The sequence below is a fragment of the Myotis davidii genome, unplaced genomic scaffold (genome assembly GCF_000327345.1).
Source record: "Myotis davidii unplaced genomic scaffold, ASM32734v1 scaffold575, whole genome shotgun sequence".
Classification (NCBI taxonomy): Eukaryota; Metazoa; Chordata; class Mammalia; order Chiroptera; family Vespertilionidae; genus Myotis; species Myotis davidii.
In genome coordinates, this window is record NW_006290306.1 from 2098786 (window position 1) to 2111874 (window position 13089).

A 13089-nucleotide genomic window follows, 5' to 3' on the forward strand; every position below is an offset into this window, starting at 1 on the left:
CGCCCGCTCCCACTCCGGGTGGGTCTCTAGGTCACCCGGGTTCCCAGAAGTCACGATCTCTCTCCAGCGCTCAAGCCGCGCAGTGAGGACACCGTAGCGCTTTGCTTCGGTTCCGCTCCCTGGGACTCAGGCGGGCGCTGAGCCTCTCAGCCCCGCCGCTTCCGAAGGGGCGAGGCAACGCTAGCTCTTTACCCCTCCTGGCCTCGGCGCCCCTCTTCCTTCTGGTCCTCCTGTCCCTTCCAGACAGAGTGAGCCAGGCGTCCCGGTGGCTGCGCCTGGCGAGGCCCGTGCGCCCAGGGGAGGACGCAGGGTCTTGGACACTGGGGGCGAGTTCCGAGCGGTAGAACCTACCGAGCGGGCTTGGCGCGGCGCCAGGCGCTCCCGGGTTCACCTGCAGTTTAATAAGCGGGAGGTGAGCTAGGGGGACGGTAGGGGGAGAGGTTAGGGGTGGAGGGGGAGACTTGCCAGGGCTAGCCGGGGCGGGGCGGCGCCCAAAGCGGGGAGGGGGCGGGACAGCGACTCCTGGGCTTGGCAAGGAGGCTGGGTTCCTTCCTTTGGCCTCAGAACACCGTCGCACACCTCTGCGGCTTCTGCTCCCGGCATTGCGGCATTGCGGCATTGCGGCATTGCAACACCTCATTTGTGCCTCTCCCTTGAGGAGGGGACTCTGGGCTCCTGGAAAGGAATTGCCACTCCCCCCTCAAAGGACCTCTCTCATCTCCACCTCTCAGTTCACCCTCATGGGGTCATTCCCTGGTCTGCCCTGGCCCATGGACCTGAAGGACTAGCTGAGTTTAAATCCCATGGGACCACTTTTGGTGGCAGCCAACCTCTGGTATACGCCCTTTCCACAGTTTCACTTCATTTTAAGCTCTGGGCTGTGCCTTGTGGGGCCAGGTGACCTCAGTTCTGCCACATGGAATATCAAGGTGCTGAGCCCTCGCCTGACCCAGGCTGCCAATAGGGTTCTTGAAGGTGCATCCTGCCATGTTTAAAATACAGGAACTGCTAGGAAGAGGTGGTCCCTTGGGCCTTCCATTTTAATGTTGTTACTGTCATCTAATTGTCCTGGCACCTTTCCTGAGATGGGTTGGGCTGAGGATGGGGTTCTAGTGAAGGAGAGAAAAGGAAAGGAGGTGTTCTTGGGAAGGCAGGGCATATAACAGGGCATTACCCAGCCAAGGAGAGGGGCCTCTAGGAAGCTAGAGTCAGGAAAAAAAAAAAAAAGCTGTGAGAGGGCTCCCAGTCCATGCTGGCTGCTTTACCCAGCCCAGGGGCAGCTGTGACCTACGTGTCAAGGGCACTGGTATTCCCAGCTTTTAGTTCTAGGACCCAGAGGGTTAGTGCCCGGGTGGGTGGAGTATTGGCAGAAGACCAGCTAGAGGGGAGCTCTTCCTTGTGAGAACTAGAGAACCCATCTCTCACTCAGGGACCAGAGGGAGATTTGAGGAAGGGGCTACTTCAGGCTGGACTTGGACCCTGGCGTGAGAAGGGGTCAGAGGACAGGGAGAAGCCTGATGGAGGAGACTGCCATAGATTCACCCAGCAGGTTCTGGAGCTCCCGCACAGTTTAGGTACTGCCCTCCCTAAGGCCCAGACCCATAGGATACAAGGTACAGGAGGCCCCACAGCAAGCCAGGCTCCTAGTGCAGGAGAAGCCAGTGAGTGAGAGTCCAGCCTCTGTTCTCCAAGGTTTTGGTTCTTTCTTCTCCCACCTCCTTTTCACATTCCTCCTCAGAGAGTCTTGCTTTCATGCCTAGGTCTCCAGGCTTGGGGTATGTGGCCGAACTCAGATGGGGACACAGGCACAGGCAATCATATGCCAAGGTCACCTAAGGTCCCATTACTCCAGTAAGTTAGACAACACATACTAAGTACTTGCTGGGTGCCAAGCACTCTTCTAAAGCACTTTATCTGTGCTTCAGGGTCCTCAAACCATCCCCATTCGGGAGGTCCTATTATTATCCTCATTTTACAAATGAAGCTAAGAGAGGTTAGGTAACTTGCCTTTAGTCACACAGCTTGTAAGTGAGCTGTAGAACCAGGACTCAAGTGCAGGCCAGCTAACTTTAGAGATTCCACTTAACTCCTGCCATACTGCCTCCCAAGCTAAAAGGCCACCAGGATCTCTGTGCCCAGAGGTGAACTGTGCCATGTAAGAGTAGTCCAAGAAATGAAACTGACATGCACACTCCTACCCATGTTTGTGCAAGCATGTAGCCACATTCAGTGTCATCCCTAAGTGTTCCCATATGCACACAACTCTCTTCCTCTCAGCCCAGGCACAGGAGCACGCACAGATTGTTTGCACAGAGAGAATGGGGACCAGACCTTTCCCCTTTTCTGTCTGATTCAAATGGGCAGGGCTCAAGCTCCTTTACCCGCTCCAGGTTCCACTGGCTCCTGAATCCTCTCTCCTCCACACTCCCCTACCCTCCGAATCTCCTCCCCCAGCCCTTTCCTGGCCGTTGGCTTCAGCCTGTAGCAGCAGCTGACTCCACTTAGATGCTGGCAGTCCCTGTCCCAGATCAAAGGCAGAGAGGCTAATTGTGCGTCTTAACGAGCCCCCCACCCCCACCCCAACCAATGCTCCCGGCAGCCCAGCTGGCCATGGCCCCACCCCTCTCCCCCTCCAGCTGGCCAGATGGCACAGTGCCTGCGTCTGCTCCAGACAGTCGGGGCCAGGACCGAAACTGGGGCCCTGAATGGGAACTGGAGGCAGACCCAGTGGGCTGGACTTCTCGAGGCCTGGATACTTAGAACAGAGGGTGGCCACAGACAGAAACTCCGCCTGGTCACACCTACATGGGGCTGTGACAGCTACTAGAGACCATGGAATGGTTTTTTTGTTCCATGTGGTAGGTATGGGTGGTCATTGCAGGCTGTGGACTACATTTCTCCAGTTTCTTCCAGCCTATCCTTGAATGTAACAGAGCCTAGAATATGATGGTTGGCTTAGCACATCCCCCCCTGGACCAGCCTCTTGCTCTTTCCTGGTGCCATCCATAGTCAGTGCCATGGAAGCTGGGAACTGGGCTACCTGGTTTCTTACTCAGCAGCAGGTCTTCCCTGTCAAAATCTTTAGCAAAAAGTTGTCAGGCCTGGAAACTGGAAGAGCTGGGGCTGGATCCAGCTCCATAACCCCCATGACTTTGGGCATCTCCCTTTCACTCTGTGTGTGTGTGTGTGTGTGTGTGTGTGTGTTCTGGGGAGTAGATTTCTGAGGTCTGGGCTTCCTCTCGAGATCTGAATATTGCCATTTGTCTAAAGAGCAGACTGATGACTCCCTCAGCAATAAGAACAGTGCTTCAGAGTTCCATAGACCAGTGGTCGGCAAACTGCGGCTCGAGAGCCACATGTGGCTCTTTGGTCCCTTGAGTGTGGCTCTTCCTAAGCCTTAGGAGTACCCTAATTAAGTTAATAACAATGTACCTACCTATATAGTTTAAGTTTAAAAAATTTGGCTCTCAAAAGAAATTTCAATTGTACTGTTGATATTTGGCTGTGTTGACTAATGAGTTTGCCGACCACTGCCATAGACAAAACGCAATGGATAAACACAGGCTGTGCTCCTTAGCGTGAATCTGTCCTCCTTTCTCTTGGGCCCCATCTCCCAGAGCAGTGCCTACTCCTCTGCAGCTGCCACCAATTCCCAGTATCCCCTTTAAAGGTTCCAGCCTAATATCCATCTCTTCTTGTCTGTTCATAGCTGGCTTCTTATGAAAGGTCCCAAAGATACCACAAGCTGGAAAGAGAAAATAGAGAGAGACAGTCTGCTGTATGGGCTTCTGGTGACCCAAGTAATTTATTGTAGATTAGCTTCTGGGCTCTGTCCCTGATCAGGGAAACAAAAAGCAATGGCCTGAAACTATAGAAATAGGGAGTGAGGTCAGACAGCAGGAAGAACTTAATAGCTCATGTTTACATAGTATTTACTATAAGGAAGGTATTATTCTAAGTACTTTAAATTTACTAACTCATTTAATCCTTGGAACAACAGTGAGGCAGATAATAATAACCCTGTTTTACAGATGAGAAAAGTGAGGCACAGACAAGTCAAGTCACTTGGCCAAGGTCATATAGCTATTGACATCTAGTAAGAGGAAGAGCCTAGATCTGAACCCAGGCAATCTGATTTTAAGCTCATAATCTTAACTACTACTATATATCTTGGGGCTTTTTGTTTTTTTCTTTTTTTGTTTGAGTTGGTTGGGCAGGAAGAGAAGGACAGGGCCTGTGGTGCACATGGTGAGGTTGGGCTAGGGTCTCTGTCCAGCCTTGGTTGGCTCTCTGGAGCTGTAAGTCCTCTGAGAGCATGCCTTTCCATTCTTTGATGCTGAATGGAAGGCCTCAGTTTTTCCTCTGAACCTCGGGCCTCCCCCAAGGCCTTCAGCCTCTGGCTAGTTTTGGGCGTCCTCAGCAGAGGCCCATGGCACAGGTAGATTCTCCTCTTTGTATGAGGACTATTATTACTTTTAGCTTCTTTCATTGCCCACATAGGTTCAGAGACTGGTCAGAAACTTGTCCCAGAACCTGCTCATAGCTGGTCCTTTCTCAGATGCAGAATAAGCAAGAAGCAGCTGCGGGTCTGGGAGCCAGATACTCTTCTGCAAGTAGGCCTCCCCTGCCACAGGCCCAGACCTACCAGGGATGTCCCAGAGGAAAGCTCTGGGAACACCAAGGAGGAAAGCAGTGTAGACAAGTCAGTGGCCAGGCTGGCCCAGCCCTGAGCCCCTGAGAGTGGCTCATGAGGGAGACTTTGTGCCCCCCACCCCCACCTACCACCACCAGCATTTCAGGGAAAGTGTCTGCGTTAGATCGCTCTTCCCTCTCAGTTTTCAACACTATTATACTTGACCCCATGCAAGGCACAGGGCTCACCTCTAGCATCCCTCAAACAACCTTCAGCTGACCTAGACTCACCACAGGTAGCCCTTCTCTGAGCAGATGTTCAGGAATGTCCTGTGGACAGGAAAAGGGGAAACTCTGCCAATTGATTTCCCTGCCTCTCAATTCTGGCCCCAGAGAGGTTCTATGGTGGACCTGGAGGGGGGGCACCAGGCAGGCAATCTTGGGGTCAGGAGCTTTAGGAGGATACCAGCTCCTCTGACTTACCCATCTGCCCATTAACATTTCCTGCAACCTGGAATTCCATCACTGGGGATTTACTGTTTAGGTTACCTAATTTGCCTTCTTTCTGCAGGCTTATTTTTACAATGCAAATATTATAAGAGAGGTAATAGATTAAATCCCTGATTTTATTTTATTTTAAATATATATCGAGCCCACAACCCAGGCATGTGCCCTGACCAGGAATCAAACCTGGGACACTTCAGTCTGCAGGTGGACACTCTATCCACTGAGCCAAACCAGCTAGGGCAAGTCCCTGATTTTAAAAAGAATGTTTACTACCAGATACCTTCTGTCCAAAAGGAGAGATGTAGACACAAATTTGAGCTTGTTAAGGGTGATGTTAATGAAACAGGGAAATAAGTGCCAAAAAGGAGGGTTGTGAGGGAGACTCCCACCACCTGCATCCTCTGGGCAGAACCTGTGGTGTGATTTATCACCCCCTTTGATGCTGTGCTCTGTAACAGGCCTTCTCCCAACACTGGGCTTCAGTTTCCCCTCTGTATGGTGAGAAGCTTGGGTAGAGAAGGCAGAGGAATGGGATGTCAAGGTTGCTCAGAGCCTAAGTTTCCTGGATCTCTACCTGCAGGTTTCCGAGAGAGTGCCTTCGCGTATGCCATTGCTGCAGCTGGCGTAGTGCACGCGGTTTCCAATGCTTGTGCCCTGGGCAAACTGAGGGCGTGCGGCTGTGATGCATCCCGGCGTGGGGATGAGGAGGCCTTCCTTCGGAAGCTGCACCGCCTACAGCTGGATGCGCTGCAGCGGGGTAAGGGCCTGAGCCACGGGGTTCCCGAACACCCAGCCCTGCCCCCTGCCAGCCCTGGCCTGCAGGACTCCTGGGAGTGGGGCGGCTGTAGCCCTGACGTGGGCTTTGGGGAGCGCTTCTCTAAAGACTTTCTGGACTCCCGGGAGCCTCATAGAGACATCCACGCACGCATGAGACTCCACAACAACCGAGTTGGGAGGCAGGTAAGAACTACCCTTCCCAACCCCTCACTCTACTCCCTCTGCCACAGCCCCTCCCCTTCCCCAGCTTGCCTCTCCTCTGGGAACCACATGGCTCCCCCTAACTCAGCAACTTTCTCATGCCCCCTCCTAATTCAGTCAACAAGCATGGATTGAATATCTACTGTGTGCCAGGCACTTGATTAGGCCTGGGGATAGAGGGCAGAAACAACCCCTGCCCTAATAAACTCACCCTCTGCTGAGCAGCCTGCTCTGCCCATTTCCTCTGGGAACAATGGTGAGAGACAGGGTTGTAGACAGACCTCAGGGGTCTAGGCTTGGCTCTGCCACCCTCTCTCCTCCCCTATGAAGTGGGAACTTTGAACTGGATCATCTATAAGGCCATCGCTCTAGTTCCATGATTCTGTGATATCCTCTGCTGCAACCCTCTTCTCTCCCAACCTTTCTGTGAAGAATGGGGAATCCCTCAAAGTGAGGTTCCTAGGGACCTCTATAGAACTGTGTCCCAGTCTCCCCTACCCTCAAATGGTCATGCTACCTCAAATGTCTCATTCATTTGAAGAGAGAGACAGAGAGAGATGAAAGTAATAATAAACTGGATTTATTGAGTGCTTACTATATGTTAGGTACTGTTTGGAGCACTTTACTATGTATTAGCCTACTTAATCCATACAACTACCTATTGAGGATACTATTATGAACCTCAGGTTAAGATATGGAAACTGAGGCACAGAGAAACTAAACTGACTGAAGGTGATGTAACCAGTGGGAAAGGGGTAGAAGCAGGATTCATCTCTGGCCAGTTGAGCTCTGGGGCCCTGCTCTTTTGCTTACAGCGTAGTCTACTCTAGGTGCACACCTACACTAAGGTGCCTCCTTAGCCTCATGGTAACTCAGCACTCTTCTTTCCTGGCGATTCCACCCCTACCCTGCCCCTTCTCTTGCCCTGCCAGGCCTGCTCAGGCTTTGGTCCTGGCTTCCCTTCACTCTGGCTGGCACCTTCTCCATCTCACTCCCCTTTCTCCTAGCCCCTCAGTCAGGCTGGCTCACCCTCTCCTTCCAAAAAAATCTCCAAGCTGATTTAGCTCTTCCCATTCTGCCTTAGAGATGAAGTAAACTGAGGCATACCCACCCTCAGGTCAAGTCTAGCTCCCACCCAGTCCTGCCCTGTCCATGCAGCTCTTTTCCCAAGCTTCAGTACTATCCCCAGCCCATACCAGCAGTGCCTCCTCCTCATCGTTAAACTGGTTAATTAATGGCTGCTGCCTGTGGGAAGCAGATGTTCTGGAGCTGTTGGCCAGGGGAGGCTTTGGGCTGGTTCCCATGTGGTGCTGACACCACAGGCTGCACATCCAGGCTGAGGAGCCCTTTAAAACATGGATGAGCAGGGTGTCTGTCTATGGCCCTCTTGCCCAGGTTGAGGGCCCCCATCATTGCCCTCCCTGTCTGAGGGTGTATTTTTGACGTGGAACGGGGCGAGGGGGGGAGAGAAGGATGTGGTCAACTCCCTCTGGGTCCTCTGGTGAGGATAATGCCAAGGGCTTCTTTGGGAGGAGACTCCAGAGAAGAGCAGGGCGTGGGTAGGTTCTGTTCCCTAACCACCCCCTTTGGAGGTCTGCGACCTCTCTCCACTTTCACTGGGTTGGCGGGTCTGGCTCTTTGGGTTCTGTTCCCATCTGCATTCAGGTAAAGCCTTGGAGCCCTGTTAGTGTTGTTTCCTAGGAGGAACTATGTACTCCGCATTGGGCAGAATAAGTCCCAGGCAGTCTACTGGGGGGAGGGCTGTCTCTACATCCCCTCCCCCTCCTAGGTTCCCAGCAAAGGGTTTCAGGGCCCAGAGGAGGAAAGGGGCTTTTTCAGACTCCCCGAAGCCCCCACTCACAGCCTGGAGCAAGGCCAGAGGCTTTGGGGCTGGGATGTAGTGGGGCCAGCACGCCCCTGCTTCTGGCCCCCACCTGAGGGATGGAAGGAGAGGGAATTTCCCTGAGGATCTGGGATCCCCCCTCAGGAAGCAAGAGCCTCCAGCCCCAAGGGCCCCCTGCAGGTGCTGGGAAAGGCGGGCAGGAGGAGGGGGGAGCAGGAAAGAGGGAATTCCCCCAAGGCCTGGCCTGGTGGGAGGTGGGTGTGAGAGCAGGCAGGTTTCTCTTCTGCACAGCCTGGCTCAGGGGCTGTGCTACCCCCGCCCTCCAACCCGGCTTCGGGCCTCAGTTCAATGGGCGTTGGTTTCAGAAGCCTCTGTCTCTCTCAGACCAGTGTCTTGTGTCGGCAGGAGGGCAGTGGGGTGGCTTGGGACACTTCTCACCGTGCCTCCCTCTGCAGGCCGTGATGGAGAACATGCGGCGGAAGTGCAAGTGCCACGGCACCTCAGGCAGCTGCCAGCTCAAGACCTGCTGGCAGGTGACACCGGAGTTCCGCGCTGTGGGGGCGCTGCTGCGCAACCGCTTCCACCGCGCCACACTCATCAGGCCGCACAACCGCAACAGCGGCCAGCTGGAGCTGGGCCCAGGGGGGGCTCCCTCTCCGGCCCCGGGCGTTCCCGGACCACGCCGCCGGGCCAGCCCTGCAGACCTGGTCTATTTCGAGAAGTCGCCCGACTTCTGCGAGCGCGAGCCGCGCCTGGACTCGGCGGGCACCGTGGGCCGCCTGTGCAACAAGAGCAGCGCGGGCCCCGACGGCTGCGGCAGCATGTGCTGTGGTCGGGGCCACAACATCCTGCGCCAGACACGCAGCGAGCGCTGCCACTGCCGCTTCCACTGGTGCTGCTTCGTGGTCTGTGAGGAGTGCCGCATCACCGAGTGGGTCAGCGTCTGCAAGTAGCAGAGGGCTCCCCTCCCTGAGACTGGCCTTTTCCCTGCTGCTTGAGACCTTGACAGAGTCGCCTTTGGCTCCTGGGAGAGGAGGTTGAATCACATGATCTTATAGGAACCTTCCAGTTCTGAGAGTCCTCAAGTTTGTAATCACGGAAAGTCTAGACCTCAGTACTCACTTCTATGGGCTCCAAGCTCCAGCTGCTCAGTTGGGCTGGGAATTGCCCCATATCCTGGGGCAAGTGCCACCAACCCCATGCCTGTTTCCTTTCATCCTTCCCCCCTTCCCTTGGAGTAGGAGGGAATGAATGGAAGCTGATGGGCAGCGGGAAGAGGATTGAAAAGAAGACATGGACATAATTGAGCTGCAGAGATCCTAGAGAGGCCCAGACACCCTCCCTGACAGGCTTCTGCCCCTCATCATTCAATTAACAAATATTTATTTTGCACTCTTTGTGGCCTGGTACTCTTCAGGGGATGAGGGGTGCTGGGAATACAGATGTGAATAAGAGAGACAGCACCTGCCCTCTTGGAGTTTACATTCTGGCTGGGGGAGATGGACAATAAACAAGTAAATACATAAACACGTTCATTTCAGACAATGTTCATTTCAAAACATTGCAATGCTATGTGCGATGAAGAAAATAAAACAGAGTGCTGGATGTAGAGTAATTTGGGGGGAGTGGGGCTCCTTTAGATAAAGCCATTGATTGGTCCAGGAAGGCCTCTGGAGTTGTGATACTGTTGCTGGGGGCCCCATGAGAAGGAAAGCCATGCACGGATTGAGGGTAAGGGCTTCCCAGGCAGAAGCCATGTGAATGCAGAAGCTCTGATGAGGAATAGCGAAGAGGCCAGTGTGATTGGAGCGAAGAAATCAAGGGGTAGATTAGCAGGAGAGGAGCTGGGTGCAGGGGAAGGGTCATATCATGTGTCCTAGGTCAAGGTAAGGAGTTGGGATTTTATTGAACAGGAATGGAAACCTTCACAGGGTCTTAAGCAGGCACAGGCAAGTGTCATGGTCTGATTCCCACCTGGATTACTGCATACGGAACTGGCTGAAGGAGGACAAGTTGAAAGCAGGGGAGCCATTTAGGAGACTATAGCTGTCTTCCAACCCAGAAATGGGGCCCAGACTAGATGGAGTGGAGGCAGGGGATGTTGACAAGGGGCTGGATCAAGAGCCCTTGATGCCAGAGCTCTAGCAGTCCAGCTTGTATCTCAACCTTCTGCCACAAGCCAGGACGAGTGGCTGTGCCCAGCAGCACCCATCAGCATAGACAGGAGGCACTCTGAGAAGAGTAATCCTGGGCAAGACCCAGCTCAACCCAGCCCAGTGCCCCAGGGAGCAGGTGGGGTTAGGAGGTGCGGCTGGGAGAAGAGTGGCGGGGGAGGGCCAGGAGACTCACTGTCTGGATTTTGGTCTCTGAGTCCAGGCAGGGGAGGTGGGGTATATAAGGCTGGAATGGGGGAGGGAGGCATTCTTCCTGGACCTCTTGTGCCCCCAGATCCCCAACTCAGGGTGCCCTTGGGTCAGCAAGCACATCCCCATCCTCATGCCCCCATGACAACACTGCTGAGCTGGTTCAGTGTCACACTCTCCTTTGCTCTCAGATCTGATGTTTTCTGGAACAGATCCTCAGAGAGGAGGTGGGAGTGGAGAGGAAGGTGGGATCAGGATCTTAGGGAGAGAACACTTCACCTCTTCATCCAGGCCTCCTGCTGCTCACAGCTGGGGATCCTGCTGCCTGCCTCAGTTCACCCCAGAGTGCCACCCTTCATGATCAACTGGACAAGGACAGTGTCTTATTCCTCTCCCCAGTTGCCAGCCTACAAAAATCCCCCATATTTCCCTAGCCCTGTCCCATGTCTCCCTACCCCTGGGGAAGGGTAAGAAGGAAAGGATGCACCCCTGTAGGCCCACCAGCTGGGAGATTTGACCTCACTAGCTTGTCTTCAGCTCCCTCCCCTCCAATGCCTGCATCCCAGCAGCTCCCAGACATGCCTACGGCAGCATGGCCTGCCTTTCACATGCTCAGCTTTTCTGCCTCTATGGAATACAGGGTTTCTCTCCCCATCCCCCAAAAGACAGCCCCACAGGCAGGCAGGCCGGTAAGAGTCCCCAGGGAGGAGGGGTAAGCAGGAGCAGCCAGACACACCTGCCTCATTCCTTTCCTCTTGTTCACCCAGGAGAGCTGTGGGGGCTGGGTTCCCTGCCATACCATCCTGAGGAGGAGGAGGGAAGGGTGGGGTAGGGGGGTGAAATGGTGGCACATGGGGAATGGAGGAATGGGGGTGGGCACTTCCTCCCCCCCAGCAGTGTCCACCACAGCATAAGCTTTGGCCTCCTCCTCCTCCTCTGCCTTCCTTGCTTAAGGAAGACAGAGCTGGGGGAGGAGAGACTGGAAATGGGGGATATAGGATCAGGGTTGGAATTTGGAGGCAGGAGGTGTAACTCTGGAGAGCATGCTGCCTCTAGAAGGAAGGGTGGGCGGTGAGGTGTGGCAGGGGGCTGGACACCAGACCAGTTGAGTCATGGTGATCTGACATATGCTAGTCTGACATGTAAAGGAAGACAGGACAAGTTGGGGAAGGAACAAATAGGGTGTTGCCCACCCGCATCCTCTCTCTGGGCCAGAAGCTGACTAGAGTCCTGAGACCAAAGCTGGATCCCATAACTGAACAGGCAAGGGTGTGTGGAATTTGGTAAGAGCCTGAAGGGAGATGTGGAGATGATGAAGGGCAGGGAAAATGGGGCCCAAGAGGCATTGGGCTTATGTATACCAGCTGAAGGGCGAGGCAGGAATCAATGTACTGATTGCAAATAGGGGAAATGGGCTGAAATACAGTGGGACAGTGGAGGAGGATGGGAGGAAGAACTTTCCAACAGCTCAGAGAGGACCAGGGCTGAGATTTGGAAATGAGAACAGAAGGGGGACCAGAGAACATTCAGAGGAGAAGGGGACCATCTCCGCCCTCAACACCTTTCACCTTGATGGACACTGAGTCATCTTGCAGAAGGAAAACATAGTTTGGTCTAGTGCAGTGGTTCTCAACCTTGGCTGCATATTAGAATCACCTGGGAATCTTTTTAAAATCCTGATTTCTGGGCCTCATCCTCCGGAAATTCTGTTTCTTTGTTACTAATGTTGTGGCCTCACCCCATAACAAAGAAACAGAATTTCCGAAGGATGAGGCCCAGAAATCAGGATTTTAAAAAGATTCCCAGGTGATTCTAATATGCAGCCAAGGTTGAGAACCACTGGCCTAATGGAACCTGGAAGGTCCCAACAGGAGGAAGGGGAAGAACTAATAGAGAATGAGGGTGGTGGACAGATGAGCAGGCAGTGGTGGGTTCAAGGTCAGGGAGAAGCAGCCAGATTAGTGTGGGGATCAGAACCCAATCATCCTGCTTTACAGTCGCCCAAGGTCCCAGGGTTGGAAAAAAGAAGAGGAGAGAGGCAAAGGTAGACTTTGGTAGTTTTCCTAGGGCCCTGGTGGGTGAGAAGCAAGGTCAGGGGCATCCTCACCCTACCCGTCCTTCCCCCGAATTAAGGTGCCCCCAGCTAGCCCCCGGCAGGGGGCCTTCCACACTGGAGTTTGGCCAGGCCCTAGTCGCGGTCCCCCTCCTCCCCTCCCACTCCCACTTCTTATGTGGTTGCCGGCAGCTGCCTGCGGTCGCCCCAACCCCTGCGCTCAAGGCGCGGGGACTTTCCAACGGGGGAAAAAATGACTTAATGAGAGTGGGAGCCGGGGGCGGGAGGGACAGGTCCCTGTAATCACCGCTCGGCTGTTGGGCCTGCGCGCCTCCGGGCCCTACCCCAGCTTCCTGCTGCCAGCGCCCCCTTCGGGCTCTGCTGGGAGAGGAGGACGGGCTGGGGACAGGGGGGATTCCTTTTTAGGTTCCAGGCTCTCTGGGGCTCTCCAGCTGCTTTTGCTCCCTAGGCTTGCAGTGTGTGGAAGCTATAACACCCCATGATCCCTCTCTGGACTTTGTCCTGGGAGTTGGGGGAGGGCAGTCTCCTGAGGAACCAGGGTCCTCTGCTGGTGAATCAGAGGGGTGAGGGATCGTGAGCAGAGCAGAGCCCTTTGCCACTTCGCGGCTGCGCACTTCGAAACGCCCCCGGTTGCTGTGGCAACCAGGGCAGTCGAGGTGTGTCCGCAGGGCTGGGAGGCGCCCCCCGCCTCT

General features: G+C 54.4%; 1 protein-coding gene across 1 annotated transcript in view; it reads left to right on the plus strand.

The window, feature by feature from the left end:
• The window catches only part of WNT10A (wingless-type MMTV integration site family member 10A), a gene marked incomplete at its 5' end in the record, with an annotated part of 12091 nt that extends 2602 nt beyond the window's left edge, over positions 1-9489 (plus strand). Inside the window, 2 exons of the mRNA XM_006763354.2 lie at positions 5720-6099; positions 8416-9489. Coding sequence (XP_006763417.2) covers positions 5720-6099; positions 8416-8913 — 878 coding nt within the window. The remainder of the gene's footprint in view (positions 1-5719; positions 6100-8415) is intronic.
• Between the last annotated feature and the right edge of the window lie 3600 nt (positions 9490-13089).